General features: G+C 39.9%; 1 protein-coding gene across 1 annotated transcript; it reads right to left on the reverse strand.

Moving 5' to 3' along the window:
- Positions 1 to 1,660: 1,660 nt before the first annotated feature.
- On the reverse strand, positions 1,661 to 8,927 carry cyp24a1 (cytochrome P450, family 24, subfamily A, polypeptide 1). Its single transcript, XM_071494590.1, has 12 exons — positions 8,556 to 8,927; positions 8,155 to 8,345; positions 7,933 to 8,026; positions 7,746 to 7,839; positions 7,096 to 7,187; positions 6,598 to 6,709; positions 4,917 to 5,062; positions 4,008 to 4,174; positions 3,251 to 3,329; positions 2,713 to 2,910; positions 2,475 to 2,586; positions 1,661 to 2,145 (listed from the first exon to the last, which is right to left on the reverse strand). Exons 1-11 carry the CDS (start codon positions 8,811 to 8,813, stop codon positions 2,476 to 2,478), a joined length of 1,542 nt encoding a protein of 513 aa, XP_071350691.1. The 5' UTR covers positions 8,814 to 8,927; the 3' UTR covers positions 1,661 to 2,145; position 2,475.
- Positions 8,928 to 12,007: the final 3,080 nt, after the last annotated feature.

The following is a 12,007-nucleotide window of genomic DNA, read 5'->3' on the forward strand; positions in this document are numbered from 1 at the left end:
TTATCCTAACCAATGTGATTAATACAGTAACAGTAGAAAATAATATTGTGTAACATGATTTTAAGATTGTAGGATTAGGTTGATATACTTAGACACATATTGACACTTACTGATTATGAACCAAAGCTGACAGATTAGATAAGGTTTGAAACAAAAAACAGTGTGACAGAGGCTGATATTAAACAACACAAATATAACACAGACGGTATCTCTGTATGTCTTTTCTGCATTCATGTGTTTACTGCAGATTTCATAACCAAAACATTTACATAGTAACGCTTGTAACCACCACATTGTGGTGTCACTGAGTCATACTTAGTGCTGTGTAATGAAGATACTGTATCTTGTCTGTCTTTTCTTTCCCCCTTCATCACACTGACTGGATGTCATAGTGCAAAGATACAAAGAGGCTCTAGTGTAGCTCAGCTATTCAAGCACTGGTCTTGTAAATCAGGGGTCATGAGTTTGATCCTCACCAGGGCCTCAACTTTGATTCAAGTACAGATACTTCACTGTTAACAGGAAAGTCACAGACGTGTCTATAAATAGGCTTGCTTATGCAATCAATCATTTGTGCTTGTACCTGCTTGAAATAGAAAAAAAACAGCCTGATAGTTGTATCCATCAACATATCATCCATGTGCATTGTTGAAACCTAATGTCTCTGCTTTTCAGTGTGGTTGCTTTAACTAGAATCCCACTGTTTCTCGATCAAAATATGCTGCATGTTGCAGGTGTAATTCATCACGTACACTTGTGGTTTTCTGATGTCAGAAGATCACTGCAAAACATTTTACATCAGTCCTTAAAGGCATTTTTCAAGTTATTCTTGTTTCCTGTGCAAATAAACCACCACAGGCTGAAGAGAAACCTGCTTAGTCTGCACTTTGACACGTGCTGCTAACACACACATCTCAAACATTTTTAAAAATGAAAATGACCTGAGATGTGACTTTTGTTGCATATTTTGCAAAGCTGCAATTCCAGTTTTTACTGACACTGAGCTCTTGTTCATTTTGAGTGAGTTTTTTTAAACAAGTACATGTACATTTTTTTTGAGAAAATTAGATTTACAGACAGAAACAGACTTGATAGGATGACTAGTTTTTATTGATGATGATTTGAGAACCACCATTTATAGTTCTTTAGTTTTTGTGGTCAGTGAGCCACTTTGGTCCTCTACTGTAGCTTGTGTTTAGTGCTAATTGGCACATACTAGCATGCCAACAGACGAAACAAAGATGGCAAACATTGTGGCTGTTTTACATCAGTATGATAGCTCTGTTAGCTTTTAGCTCAAAGTAAGTGAGCCTGTGTTACTGAGCCTGTGTTAGTGATAGTCGGATGTTCGTCTTCTTTCTTGTCAAATACTTGATATTTTCACCTTTTCAGGCCTTTAAAATCCCTTAAATGAAAGAGCCTAGAAGAGAAACTATTAAGCTTGAAGTTTGAATCAACCTATAATGATCTGAATCCAGTATTGAGCCAAATTCTAAAGACAGCAGTTCGTTTACATGCTAAACTAAGCTTTTCAATACTCATTTAACTTCATTTTTTGAGTTGTCAAACTCAATGGAAAGCTCAAATCACCCAAAGACTTTAATACCAAGACTTGGCAATGCACCAGTTAGAAAAATAAACACAGGCTGTGTGTCTTAAATACATTTGTTAGCGTATTTATTTCAGTGAATAAAATATGTCTCTACATAAAACAATGTACATCATTACAATATTATAATATTATAATTGCACTTATATACACAACGAAAAACAAACATATTGTGACCTACACACCTATATATATATATATATATATATATATTTAACAAGGAAAAGCCTGAATAGTTTGACATTTACATACACATGTCTAAGATGAGGACGTTACGTTAAGATTTGTGGACAGCTGCCTTTGTACGACATTCAATTTGTACATAACAACTGGTATTTTGGTCAGTAATTAACAGTCATAAGTAATAGTTTTAAATAAGTTTGAGGTATTTATGGCATGATTACATGTATAATAATTTCTTTTGTCTTTATGTTCTATTTACACAGCAGCAATACAGGGAGTCACTCGACCATGAGGCCATGGAAACAGAGGTATCATCTTTCTGTCACTATGTCCAGAAGAGTTGAATATGGAGCCTGAGAGGGCAGGGAAAGAAGAAATAATTCATTAGTGTGAATATACAGTTTTGATGTCTTTTTGTAGTTACAGTGAATGACTGGACTAGACTACAAATAAATATCAGACTCAAGGGAATAGTTCAACAGTTTCTTTCTTACTTTCTTTCTTGGAGTTTAATGATAAGAGTCATACCACTGTCATGTCTGTACAGTAAATATGACACTACAGCCAGCAGCCAGTTAGCTTAGCTTAGCACAAGACTGGCAACAGGGGGAAACAGTCATGTGCCTGACTTTTTCTTGGCTTTGAGCTATTTGCTTGTTGGAGATCCAACCTTTCCTCTTACCTCATCTCCTGATGAAGGCGACCGGCAGTTCTCTATTAGGAACAAGCAGTCCTGAGTGGATCACATCGAGTGGCTCATTATCTGTGGCCACAATCTCATAGTCTCTGACCAACTGTAAGAGAGCCAAGCAGAAGTGTCCTGTCATATCAGTTCACCTTTTAAGAGTCTCATGAGACAAAGAGGCTGTTGACTGAGTGTATAAACTGAGCTGAGCTGAACTGTACTTGTCTTATCTTACCCAGCACATGGCCAGCTGCAGCTGCAGCTCTGCCAGCCGCCGGCCGATGCACATCCTCTTCCCGATGCCAAAGGGAACATGGGCAAAGGGGTTGATGGTGCTATTCTCTCGCAGCCAGCGCTCAGGTTTGAACTGCTTCCCATCGTCAAAGTACTCCTCATTGGAGCCCAGTGCGTGGCTGTTTATCATTAAAACAGTCTGTGAATGGAGGAAAATAACAATTAAATCTTTTTTTTTTTTAACAGTTTTGTGTTATTCTACTCAAAAATTACAAGCACAGTACCGGATTTCTCACTTTTTGCCGAAGAGAAATGAAATAGATAGTACAGTAGATTACAAGACTAAAGTCCAATAAAGACCTCGTTCCAGTAAATCAAATCCTTCCATAAAGTTTGCTGAGCTGCACATGCTCGTTCACTCTTTGTACAGTACTTGAGCAGGTTATTCTAACATGCTTAATTTTATTCATCAGTGAAATGTAAATTAATACAAGAACGTAATCTGCTCACGTCAGGTAATTAAGAACTAAGCCACTTACGCCTTTGGGAATGGCATAATCTCCCAACACAGTGTCTTTGTCCAGGGTCCGGCTGGTGAACGGAACTGATGGTGATAACCTGCAAGAATATGAAAAAAGTACATGGGAATATGGACTGAAGCTGTAATATAGCATGACACCCAAGTTTAAGCTGTTTAAAAGGAGCTAAACACATTCCTGTGTTTTTCTCAGCACAAGATGAGGTTAGATATAATCTCCAGTTGGAGGTCAAATACATTCCCTGGATGATGTGGTTATGGTATTAGCCTTAAATAACATGTACGACAACTTGTGACTGCACGAGAAGAAGGGATAAAGTAGACTGTGCAGGGGGTAGGAAGTGATCTGAACGTGACCACACGGTCAATTTTAAGCTGGGACCACTGGCTGTTGCTAGTCATGCCACCTTATCTCATGAAGCTTGTTTTTGAGTCAGTCATGTGTGTCAGTGTCCCCTCTTAATCTCCGTGGTACTGGGCGAAATCATGATGCAGCCAATGAGTCTGATTTGAAGCTGCTGACTAATTAGATCAATTAAATTAATCAGTAAATGCTATGTAATGTCAGGTACAGCTAACAGCATTTTTAACTTGATCATCTGCTGTATATATTTGCCTTGGACAAAATGTATTATTAACTTATGTATTGGAAATGGAATAAATCAAAATAACTTTTCCCCTTGCTCATAATGTAACTGCAACTGTAGTGAGAGCCAGGAGCTGTTTTATTTTTCCATCATGACCCTGTTGTACTGTACCTCATTGACTCCTTGAGGCAGGCTTTGAGGTAGGGCATGCTCTTGATATGCTCTCCACATGGGTCCTGGTCGGGAGGCACCACCTCTCTAATCTCCTCCAGCAGCCTCCTCTGGGCGCCAGGGTTACGTGACAGGTTGAAAATAGCCCACAGCATACTGTTGGCGGTCTGAGAAACATAAACAGAGAGAGAGAGAAACAGAGGGAGAGAGAGAGAGAGAGAGAGAGAAGGAAAGAGGCAGAGAGGAAATGTCACTTAGTGAGGCAGCTACTCTAAGTACATTCCTCAGTGGGGTCCTGAAAAGGAGCTGGGGAATGTATGGGGTTCCTCAAAGGCTCCTCAGTTACATCCACACCACATTCATTTTCTGCTTCTGAAGCACTGTAACTTCAGCACCTGTTTGTTTTAGAGGTTGAACCATTTTATTTTCTTTCCCCACTTGAAGGAAAATAGGCGAAAGGTAAAACATTTAAAAGGTTAACTCGTGTTCAGGACTATGTTCAGAACAGAGTTTTACATTTTGGGGAAACACTATTTTTTTTCTTGCCAAAAGTTAGATGAGAAGATTGATACCATTCTCAAACACATTATCTGACCGTGAATTATAACAGTCTACAGCTCTTAGCTTAGCACAAAGACTAGAAAGGAGGGGAAACAGTTAGCCTAGCTCTTTCTGAAGGGTTAGGGTTAACTGAGCTTTAGAGGTGCTGGTAGGCCAATTAGAGCTAGTTGTTTTATGCTAAGCTAAGATAAGTGGCTTCTGGCTATAGCTTCTTATTGAATTAACAGATATGAGAAAGGTATCAATCTTCTTATCTAACGGAAAGAAAGTAAATCAGCCAATTTTCAAAAATCTGGAACAATGTCTGGGAATGAAACATATTTCTTTGTGGTACAAAATATTACTCACCGTCTCTACGCCTCCAATCTGCAGCTCTGTGATGGCTGCGTACAGTTCCTTTTTTGAAAGGCAGCTGTGGTGTAAGATGTCACCGATTAAATCATCAGGAGCTCTGACTGCGTTCCTCTTCAACTTCTTGTCGATGTAGACTTTGGCTGAGGAACCACAAAGCAGCAAAGATGTAAACATACTGATTTCCTTGAAATTAAGTCACATGTTTGATACACGGTGATTTGGGTCATGGCATTTCTATTCACTCGACGTAGACGAAATACTACTTTCATTCCTTGAAAAATTACTTTATGCACACCTCTACAAAAGTTGCTTATATTTGGTTCTATACCACTCAACTGTCTATGGAGCGTTAAGTGTGTATCAGTCTTGTTCCTTTTGGCTACTTTCAAGTTATCATTACTGCTCCACTTTCTTAGTGCCCTTGGTGTAAAAATTCAATAGTAAAAATTCAATAATATACAGACAGTTTTCTGTGATACAGTCACATTTGTTCAGACTTATATAAAATCTGTTGCAAAGACTTTGAAGGAATTTAATAAAAGGTATTAAGTGTGTTATCTCATAGCATTTGAATTCTTGGGTTATGACCGAAAATGGGTTTTGTGAGGTTATGGTGACCTCACCCTCTGACCACCAAATTCTAATCAGTTCATCTTAGAGTCCAAGTAAATGTTTTGAAGAAATTCCCACAAGGTGTTCCTGACATATTCACAAGAATGGGAGGGACGTCTTCAACTACAGCTGTTGCCATCATAGACGTATATAAATCCATTGTACACATAGTGTGTGAAATTAAATTTCTACTTTTAAATGTGTTGGTCTGGTGTTTGTTCTTACATGACATTGTTATCCATATGATCTGAATTGTGTGAGATTGTAAGCCGCCGGTGATGCCTTGCTATTTCGGTACTGCTCTCCCAGTTGAACTTGTTTGATCTGTGACTGTTTATGTGAGTCATAAGCTTATAGTACCGAGCATCATTTAAATCACATGACGCACAAAACGAACTAAATTGAATAAATTTAGCTGGAGTCTCTTGAAGCTATAAATACACTAAACAAATTAGAGAAACTACCCCACTCTTACTCATGCTCCCTACATGGACTTTTTGCCACCAAGTGTTGGGAAAATGTGCGTTTATGTGTGTAGGTTTTTTGAGAGGCTATGAGTGGCTACAGACGAGTAAACAGCACAACCAGAATCATCTTCTAATCCCTTGATGTTTCGCCCCCAACTTGTGCTACTACAAATATTTGGCAGATTTCTCCCTCTTAGGTCATGTGGTTTACTACAGCTCTGGCTGACATCAATCCAGAGTGCCAAGTACACAACACACTGAAGCACCTGGTTCAAATCTCACTCCTGCCCGCCCTCTGTGCTTTCCTGTCTTCCGGTCTTACTGGAAGTGAGCTCGGATCAGCCTGGTATCACCAAATGACGCATGAATAAAGCAAGTTCATGTGTTATCAATACACATTTTTTGCTAACCCCTAACCCCTAACTAAACGCTATTAGATGACACACAAAGGTGTAGACGCGACACTGCTTTCATGTGACCCCCCAGTGATCACATAGGTCACACAGGTTTGTCACAGAGGAGTCCAAAGTCCTGGTACAAACTGTTCTGTTGGTGTAATTTTGTGGTGTAGTATAAACTTGTGCCTCTGTTTGTACCTGTGCTGAAGATGCGGTCCCATGCCGCAGTGTGGTCCTGCCATGTTTTGGTGTTGAGGCTCTTGTGGAGCTCCACGGGTGTGACCATCATCATGCCAAATGTGCTCATCATCTACAGAGAGACACAAAGCATGGGAGTGGACAGAGCAAGAGAGAAAAGGATTAGCTGTTAAATGTAATCATCCTCACCCCCCAACTAAAAAAAAATCTTTGATTCAATCTTTTTTCTGCTTCTTCTTGCACCCACTGCCCCGTGAGACCTTTGTGAACCTTCACTTATCATCTCTCGACTGTGGATGATATTGGTTTGCCCCAGTAAATCCCAGTAAGTACAGCGAGAGTGTCAGTCAGGCACTGAACTTCTGCGGTTCAGCTGACCTCGGCTTGAGGTGAACCTGACGACCTGCGGTCTGCCCTGGTGTCTCACAGATCATCACAAGTGCCCTCTCCTCCAGTACACACTGCTACTGTGCAAGGAATAATAACCAGGGTACTCACTGTTTTCACAGCTGTGATGAAGTTCATGGCCTCCTCGTTGACTTTCTCTTGCAGCAGACCGAACCTCTTGTCATAGAGGACGAGACAAATGGCTGAACGACAAAGGAGAGCAAAGAGTGTGATTCAGAGCGCGAGTTAAACATATGGACAGGTACAGAAAGACATTTATTGTGAATCTGAAGAATCTGAAGCCAGTGATTTCATTTTCAATATAATATAGACATACTATAGACTATAGACTATAGACACTAAGATTTTATATAATACGATCTAATATTACAATAAAGCAGTAATGTTAGCATACAGCAAAATAATGAATTGTAGAGATGAAATTATTTGTCTGTAATTTTTTTATTAATCACAAAATTAATCGGCAACTGTTTTGACAATCAACAAATCATTTACGTCATGTTTTCAGTAAAATGCCAAACATTCCCTGTAGTTCCCAGTTTGTCTGTTTGTGATGGTGAATTAAGTATCTTTGGGTTAGCAACATTTGAAATGACCCTTTAACAAGCTGTGATTGTAAATTTCATTATTTCTTAGATGCGTTAATGGACCAAATAATTATTTGAGGAGATAATAAATAGGTCGCAAAAAATTAGTTGTAGCCTCAATGAATAACCGAACAAAAACGAAACTGAACTTACTCTCAAAAGACCATTTATTCAGCTCGAAGTACAAGTCTTCAATCTTGCCGTTGTCATTTATGTCTCCAATTCTTCCAACGAAATCCATCAACACCTGTTTTGAAAAACGGAGCGTCGGTCGCTGATCACCAACAAGCTCAAAAATAAATGTAAGTAACATATTTTGTTTCAGAGACAAGAACCTCACCTCGTTTATTTTGCCGTCGAGTTTCACCACCTCAGTCGGTTTCATGAGCTTCTGCTGAAAAGCGCTCCGCACTCTCTGCCAGTCTTTGCCCTCCCTGCGAACCAACAGTGTGGACCCCCTCTTTAATGGGCTTCAATGTAAAACAGCCGTGTCTCCACTTCAACCTCAAAGAGCGTCCTGATGAGTGTTAGGTATCAATAAGGGAATCGAAAGCCTACTTACAGGATGAGGAGTCCGTACGCCTCGTCCCTCAGGTCCCTGTATGCTTTCCAGGGTTTGATCTCCAGTCTCTGCGGGTAATTCCCCTCCTTCCTATAAAGCGCCTCCAGCAAGCAAGGTGCGCCGATGTGCACCGACTCAAAAGAGCCCAGCTTCAGCCGGAAAATCTTGCCGAATTTCTTATGATAGTCAACCTAAAAACAGCATTTTAGTTGTCATTAATCTGTCAGACAAATGTGATTAACATTAAAAGTCTTTACACTTATTTTTGCTTATTCATTTTGTTGTGGTATTGACTGGAGAAAATAGGTTATACTGAACCAGAAACAAAACAAACAAAAAAAAAAAAAAAAAAAACAGAAAAAGACAAGAGAAGTCTAGAGAAGTTTGTAATAATACCGTACCAGTGCTTCGTGCTGTCTTGTCAGACCTCCTTTCCGCAGGAGTTCAACCAGACTGCCGACCAGCGGCCAGTTGGTGGGTCCCGGGATCGAGTCCAGACTGTGCGCTCTGGAGGCGGCGTGAGGGCACCGCGCAGCCTCCACAGCATCCTTCTCCTCCAGGACGCACACTGAGGATGTTGGTTTGAAGTGCTGCAGCCCGACAGACTTCTTCTTCAGCAGCTCAACAATCTGAGGAACTTTTTGGATCTGAGCCCTCATCCTCAAACTCGTACCTTTGTGTTTAAAAAAAAAATCTGAACAGCAGCTCTTCTTTATTATCTCTGGGGTTCCTCGTTTCTTGGAACAGTCACACCTTAGCGCATTATATATACCCTAAGAGTGTTTATTGCTGCTGTGCACCTAACCAATCAGGGACCGGTCCTGCATGGTGTGGCCGTCGAGCCCACCATTCATTTATGGATCCACATTGAGAGGATCGTATGACCCCAGATAGACCGAGGAAGTGCCCCCCCCCCCCACCCCCTCCCTCGCTTTATAAATAAACACACAGGCCACAGCGGAGGTGACGCGGTTCGCTTGAACCGCGTTTCAGAGCGACCCGCCACTGGAAGAACCGAAACTTTGGCAAAGCAAATACTACTGCCACACTTCTGCACCGTGGGCAAATATTTGACAGATTGCAGGTTGTGTGTGTGTGTTTGCTCTGCTTGTGTTTTGGAGTGTGTGTTCTTTGTGGAGGGGTGAAGGTGGGCATTTTCAATGCAATTATCATTTATGCATTTTTGATAATTGCACATATATGCCCATTAAAACCCGATTAAAATACACAATAAGATATCTTACTATTGCAGACATTTTGATAGTCCTTTAATTCTCATTGGATTTCATAATCTGCTCAAGATTTTTCAGCAGAGCCGAAGAAACAGGAGTAGACACTTGGATTACATGGATAACACATGGATTAAGCTGTGAAATTTATCATTTGCTACATTTTATTCAGCACAATTTGGATGAGTTGATGGGTTTACCTGTAGTGAAACCCCTGTCTCTCCCCCTGCTCCCATACACTCACACACACACACACACACATACAGAGGGAGAGAGGGTGAGAGAGAGCACCCCCCCCACACACACACACACACTCCCCCCTCCCCAGAGCTGGTATGACTTAAATAACATGTGCAGGGGCCCTGTGTTGTTACCCTATTAAAGTACACATTCACAGACTCTCAGGTGGCATCAGAACAACCTTGAACTGTCACTGCTGTTTGATGTATATTGGCGAGTGAATGAGGTGTAACACACACATCAATCACCTTCCACCCTCCCAAACAGAAAACTGCAAAAACAAAAAGTTGCAGTTTTACATACGTTTTGTGCAGGGCTATTTCTTGGCTGGACACAGTGACTTCACAGTGTTTTTGTACTGATTAAACAAATGAGATATAAAGTATTGATTACTGAGGTTAAGAGGCTCTAGAAGGCAGGTTTGTTACCTTTGAACAGATGTTTCCAGATGTTTCCAGATGTTTCCCCCTGTTTCTAGTTTTGATGCTGAGTTAAGCTAACTAGCTGCTTATAATTTATCATACAGACACCGGAGTGGATACGACCCACAGTGGATACCCTCAGATACGACCTATAGAAGTGTAGGCTACCATTAGCGGGCACGCCGGTCCTTACTCGTCATGTTGCAGTAATAAACACATCATTAAAATGGTCATGGAATAAAGAAACAACACTGAATCTTTATACTACGTAGCCTCACTTCCTCCTTTGCTCCTGTCCTAATTACTAAGGTTGCTATAGGCCGCCTAACAATAAAACGTAACTATGGGTTGTAATAAGCTGCTGACACATATGGGGTCATTTTTTACAGGACATAACAGCAGATATGAGCTCACTATCCACCACCCCCACCTCCTGCAGTGACTCCACTGCCAATAATAAATGTGGAACTTAATTCATAATCCTTTATTTTGCTATTCAGTTTGGAGGACTTGTTGCGTCATGCCACTCAAAATGTTTTATGAGAACCCTCTGGCAAGGTAAATATCCATGTTTTTCAAACTTCATCAATCAATCAAACTCAGTTAGTCAAGCTTTATTTGTATAGCATCTTTGGTACAAGTTCATGCAGTTCATGTGGTTTACAGGTGACTGACAAGCTGATAAACAGTTCAAATGTGAACAGTAAAAACAAAGTGGAAACAGTAGGAGACATATTAAAATTAACGATGAAATGTAATACATTTAAAATGATGAAAAAAAAACCATGTAACATAGATGAAAGATTATCCTTGAATTCAAGTGAACATTTATGCCCAATTTGAAGATTTTCTGACAAGGTGTTACTGAGATATCGTGTCCACGAGAATGGGACGGATGTATGTGCGTACATCTTTGAGTCATATACAGATATGACAATATGCCTCCAGCTGTAGCTATTGGAGGCATAAAAATTTATATAAAAAGTACATGTAAAATTGATGGAATGCCCCTTTAAATACTTTATTCTGTTACCAACCAAGTACTGTGCACCTTCTGTCATCAAGCAGAGGAAAATTATACTAAAATAACTAAAGAATACAAAGTTGATCAATGAAGAAAAATAATCAGCAGATAATGGAAATAATATTTCCAGCCCTATTTCATTACAACATTGTGAAAAACACATGTGGCACTGAAGTACACTACTAACAAAACTGAAAAAAAGAAAAAACAATCTATGGAATTATGGGTGTTTAATATTACTATAGCCAGCATTTATTTAGAGGCAGTTACAGAGTAATGACACATTAGTGGTGAACATCAGGTATGGCCATAATTTGAAGAGAAAATATCCACTCTTTCGATGTTGTTCTTGTTATTACCTAAACAGCAAAAAGTAAGAGCAGCAGGTTGTTGAGCAAGGCGTTATCCCAGGACTTCAACCTCGCAGTGTCCTGGTCTGGTCTGGCGTATTGAACACGAGGTAACACTGGCAGTGTCACTGACAGCTGGCACCGCACGGGGTGCAAGTGATAGAGAAAACATGTTTTCTCGTGATGTTGTCTGTAAGCAAACAGTACTACGCAATACCCTCCTCTATGGCCTTGTGTAGAATAAGTGACTGAGGGTTGGATCGTAATAAATATGTGGATGTGTGTTTGTTCAGTTTCTTCATCAAAGGTCGGTGACACTGCCATATTAAATATCAGCTGAAATACAGACATAAGCTCTGCTGCTTATGATGTCTATGTCAAATACAATTTTAGGACACTTTATGGAGAAATCTTCAACTTTAGAAGAAACTGTAATTATGGGATTTTGAAAAATGTAAACAGTCAAATAAAATGTTTTTTCGTTGTTTTTTTTTTCTTTTTTGTGATTTGTGATTTAATTCTTTTCCTCTAGTTTGGTGAGTTTACAGGAACATAACACACAAAATAGAGGGAACTTATTTAGGGTAT

This window comes from Trachinotus anak, unplaced genomic scaffold (genome assembly GCF_046630095.1).
Source record: "Trachinotus anak isolate AG129_WGS33_773 ecotype Australia unplaced genomic scaffold, CSIRO_AGI_Tana_v1 ptg000013l, whole genome shotgun sequence".
NCBI lineage: Eukaryota > Metazoa > Chordata > Actinopteri > Carangiformes > Carangidae > Trachinotus > Trachinotus anak.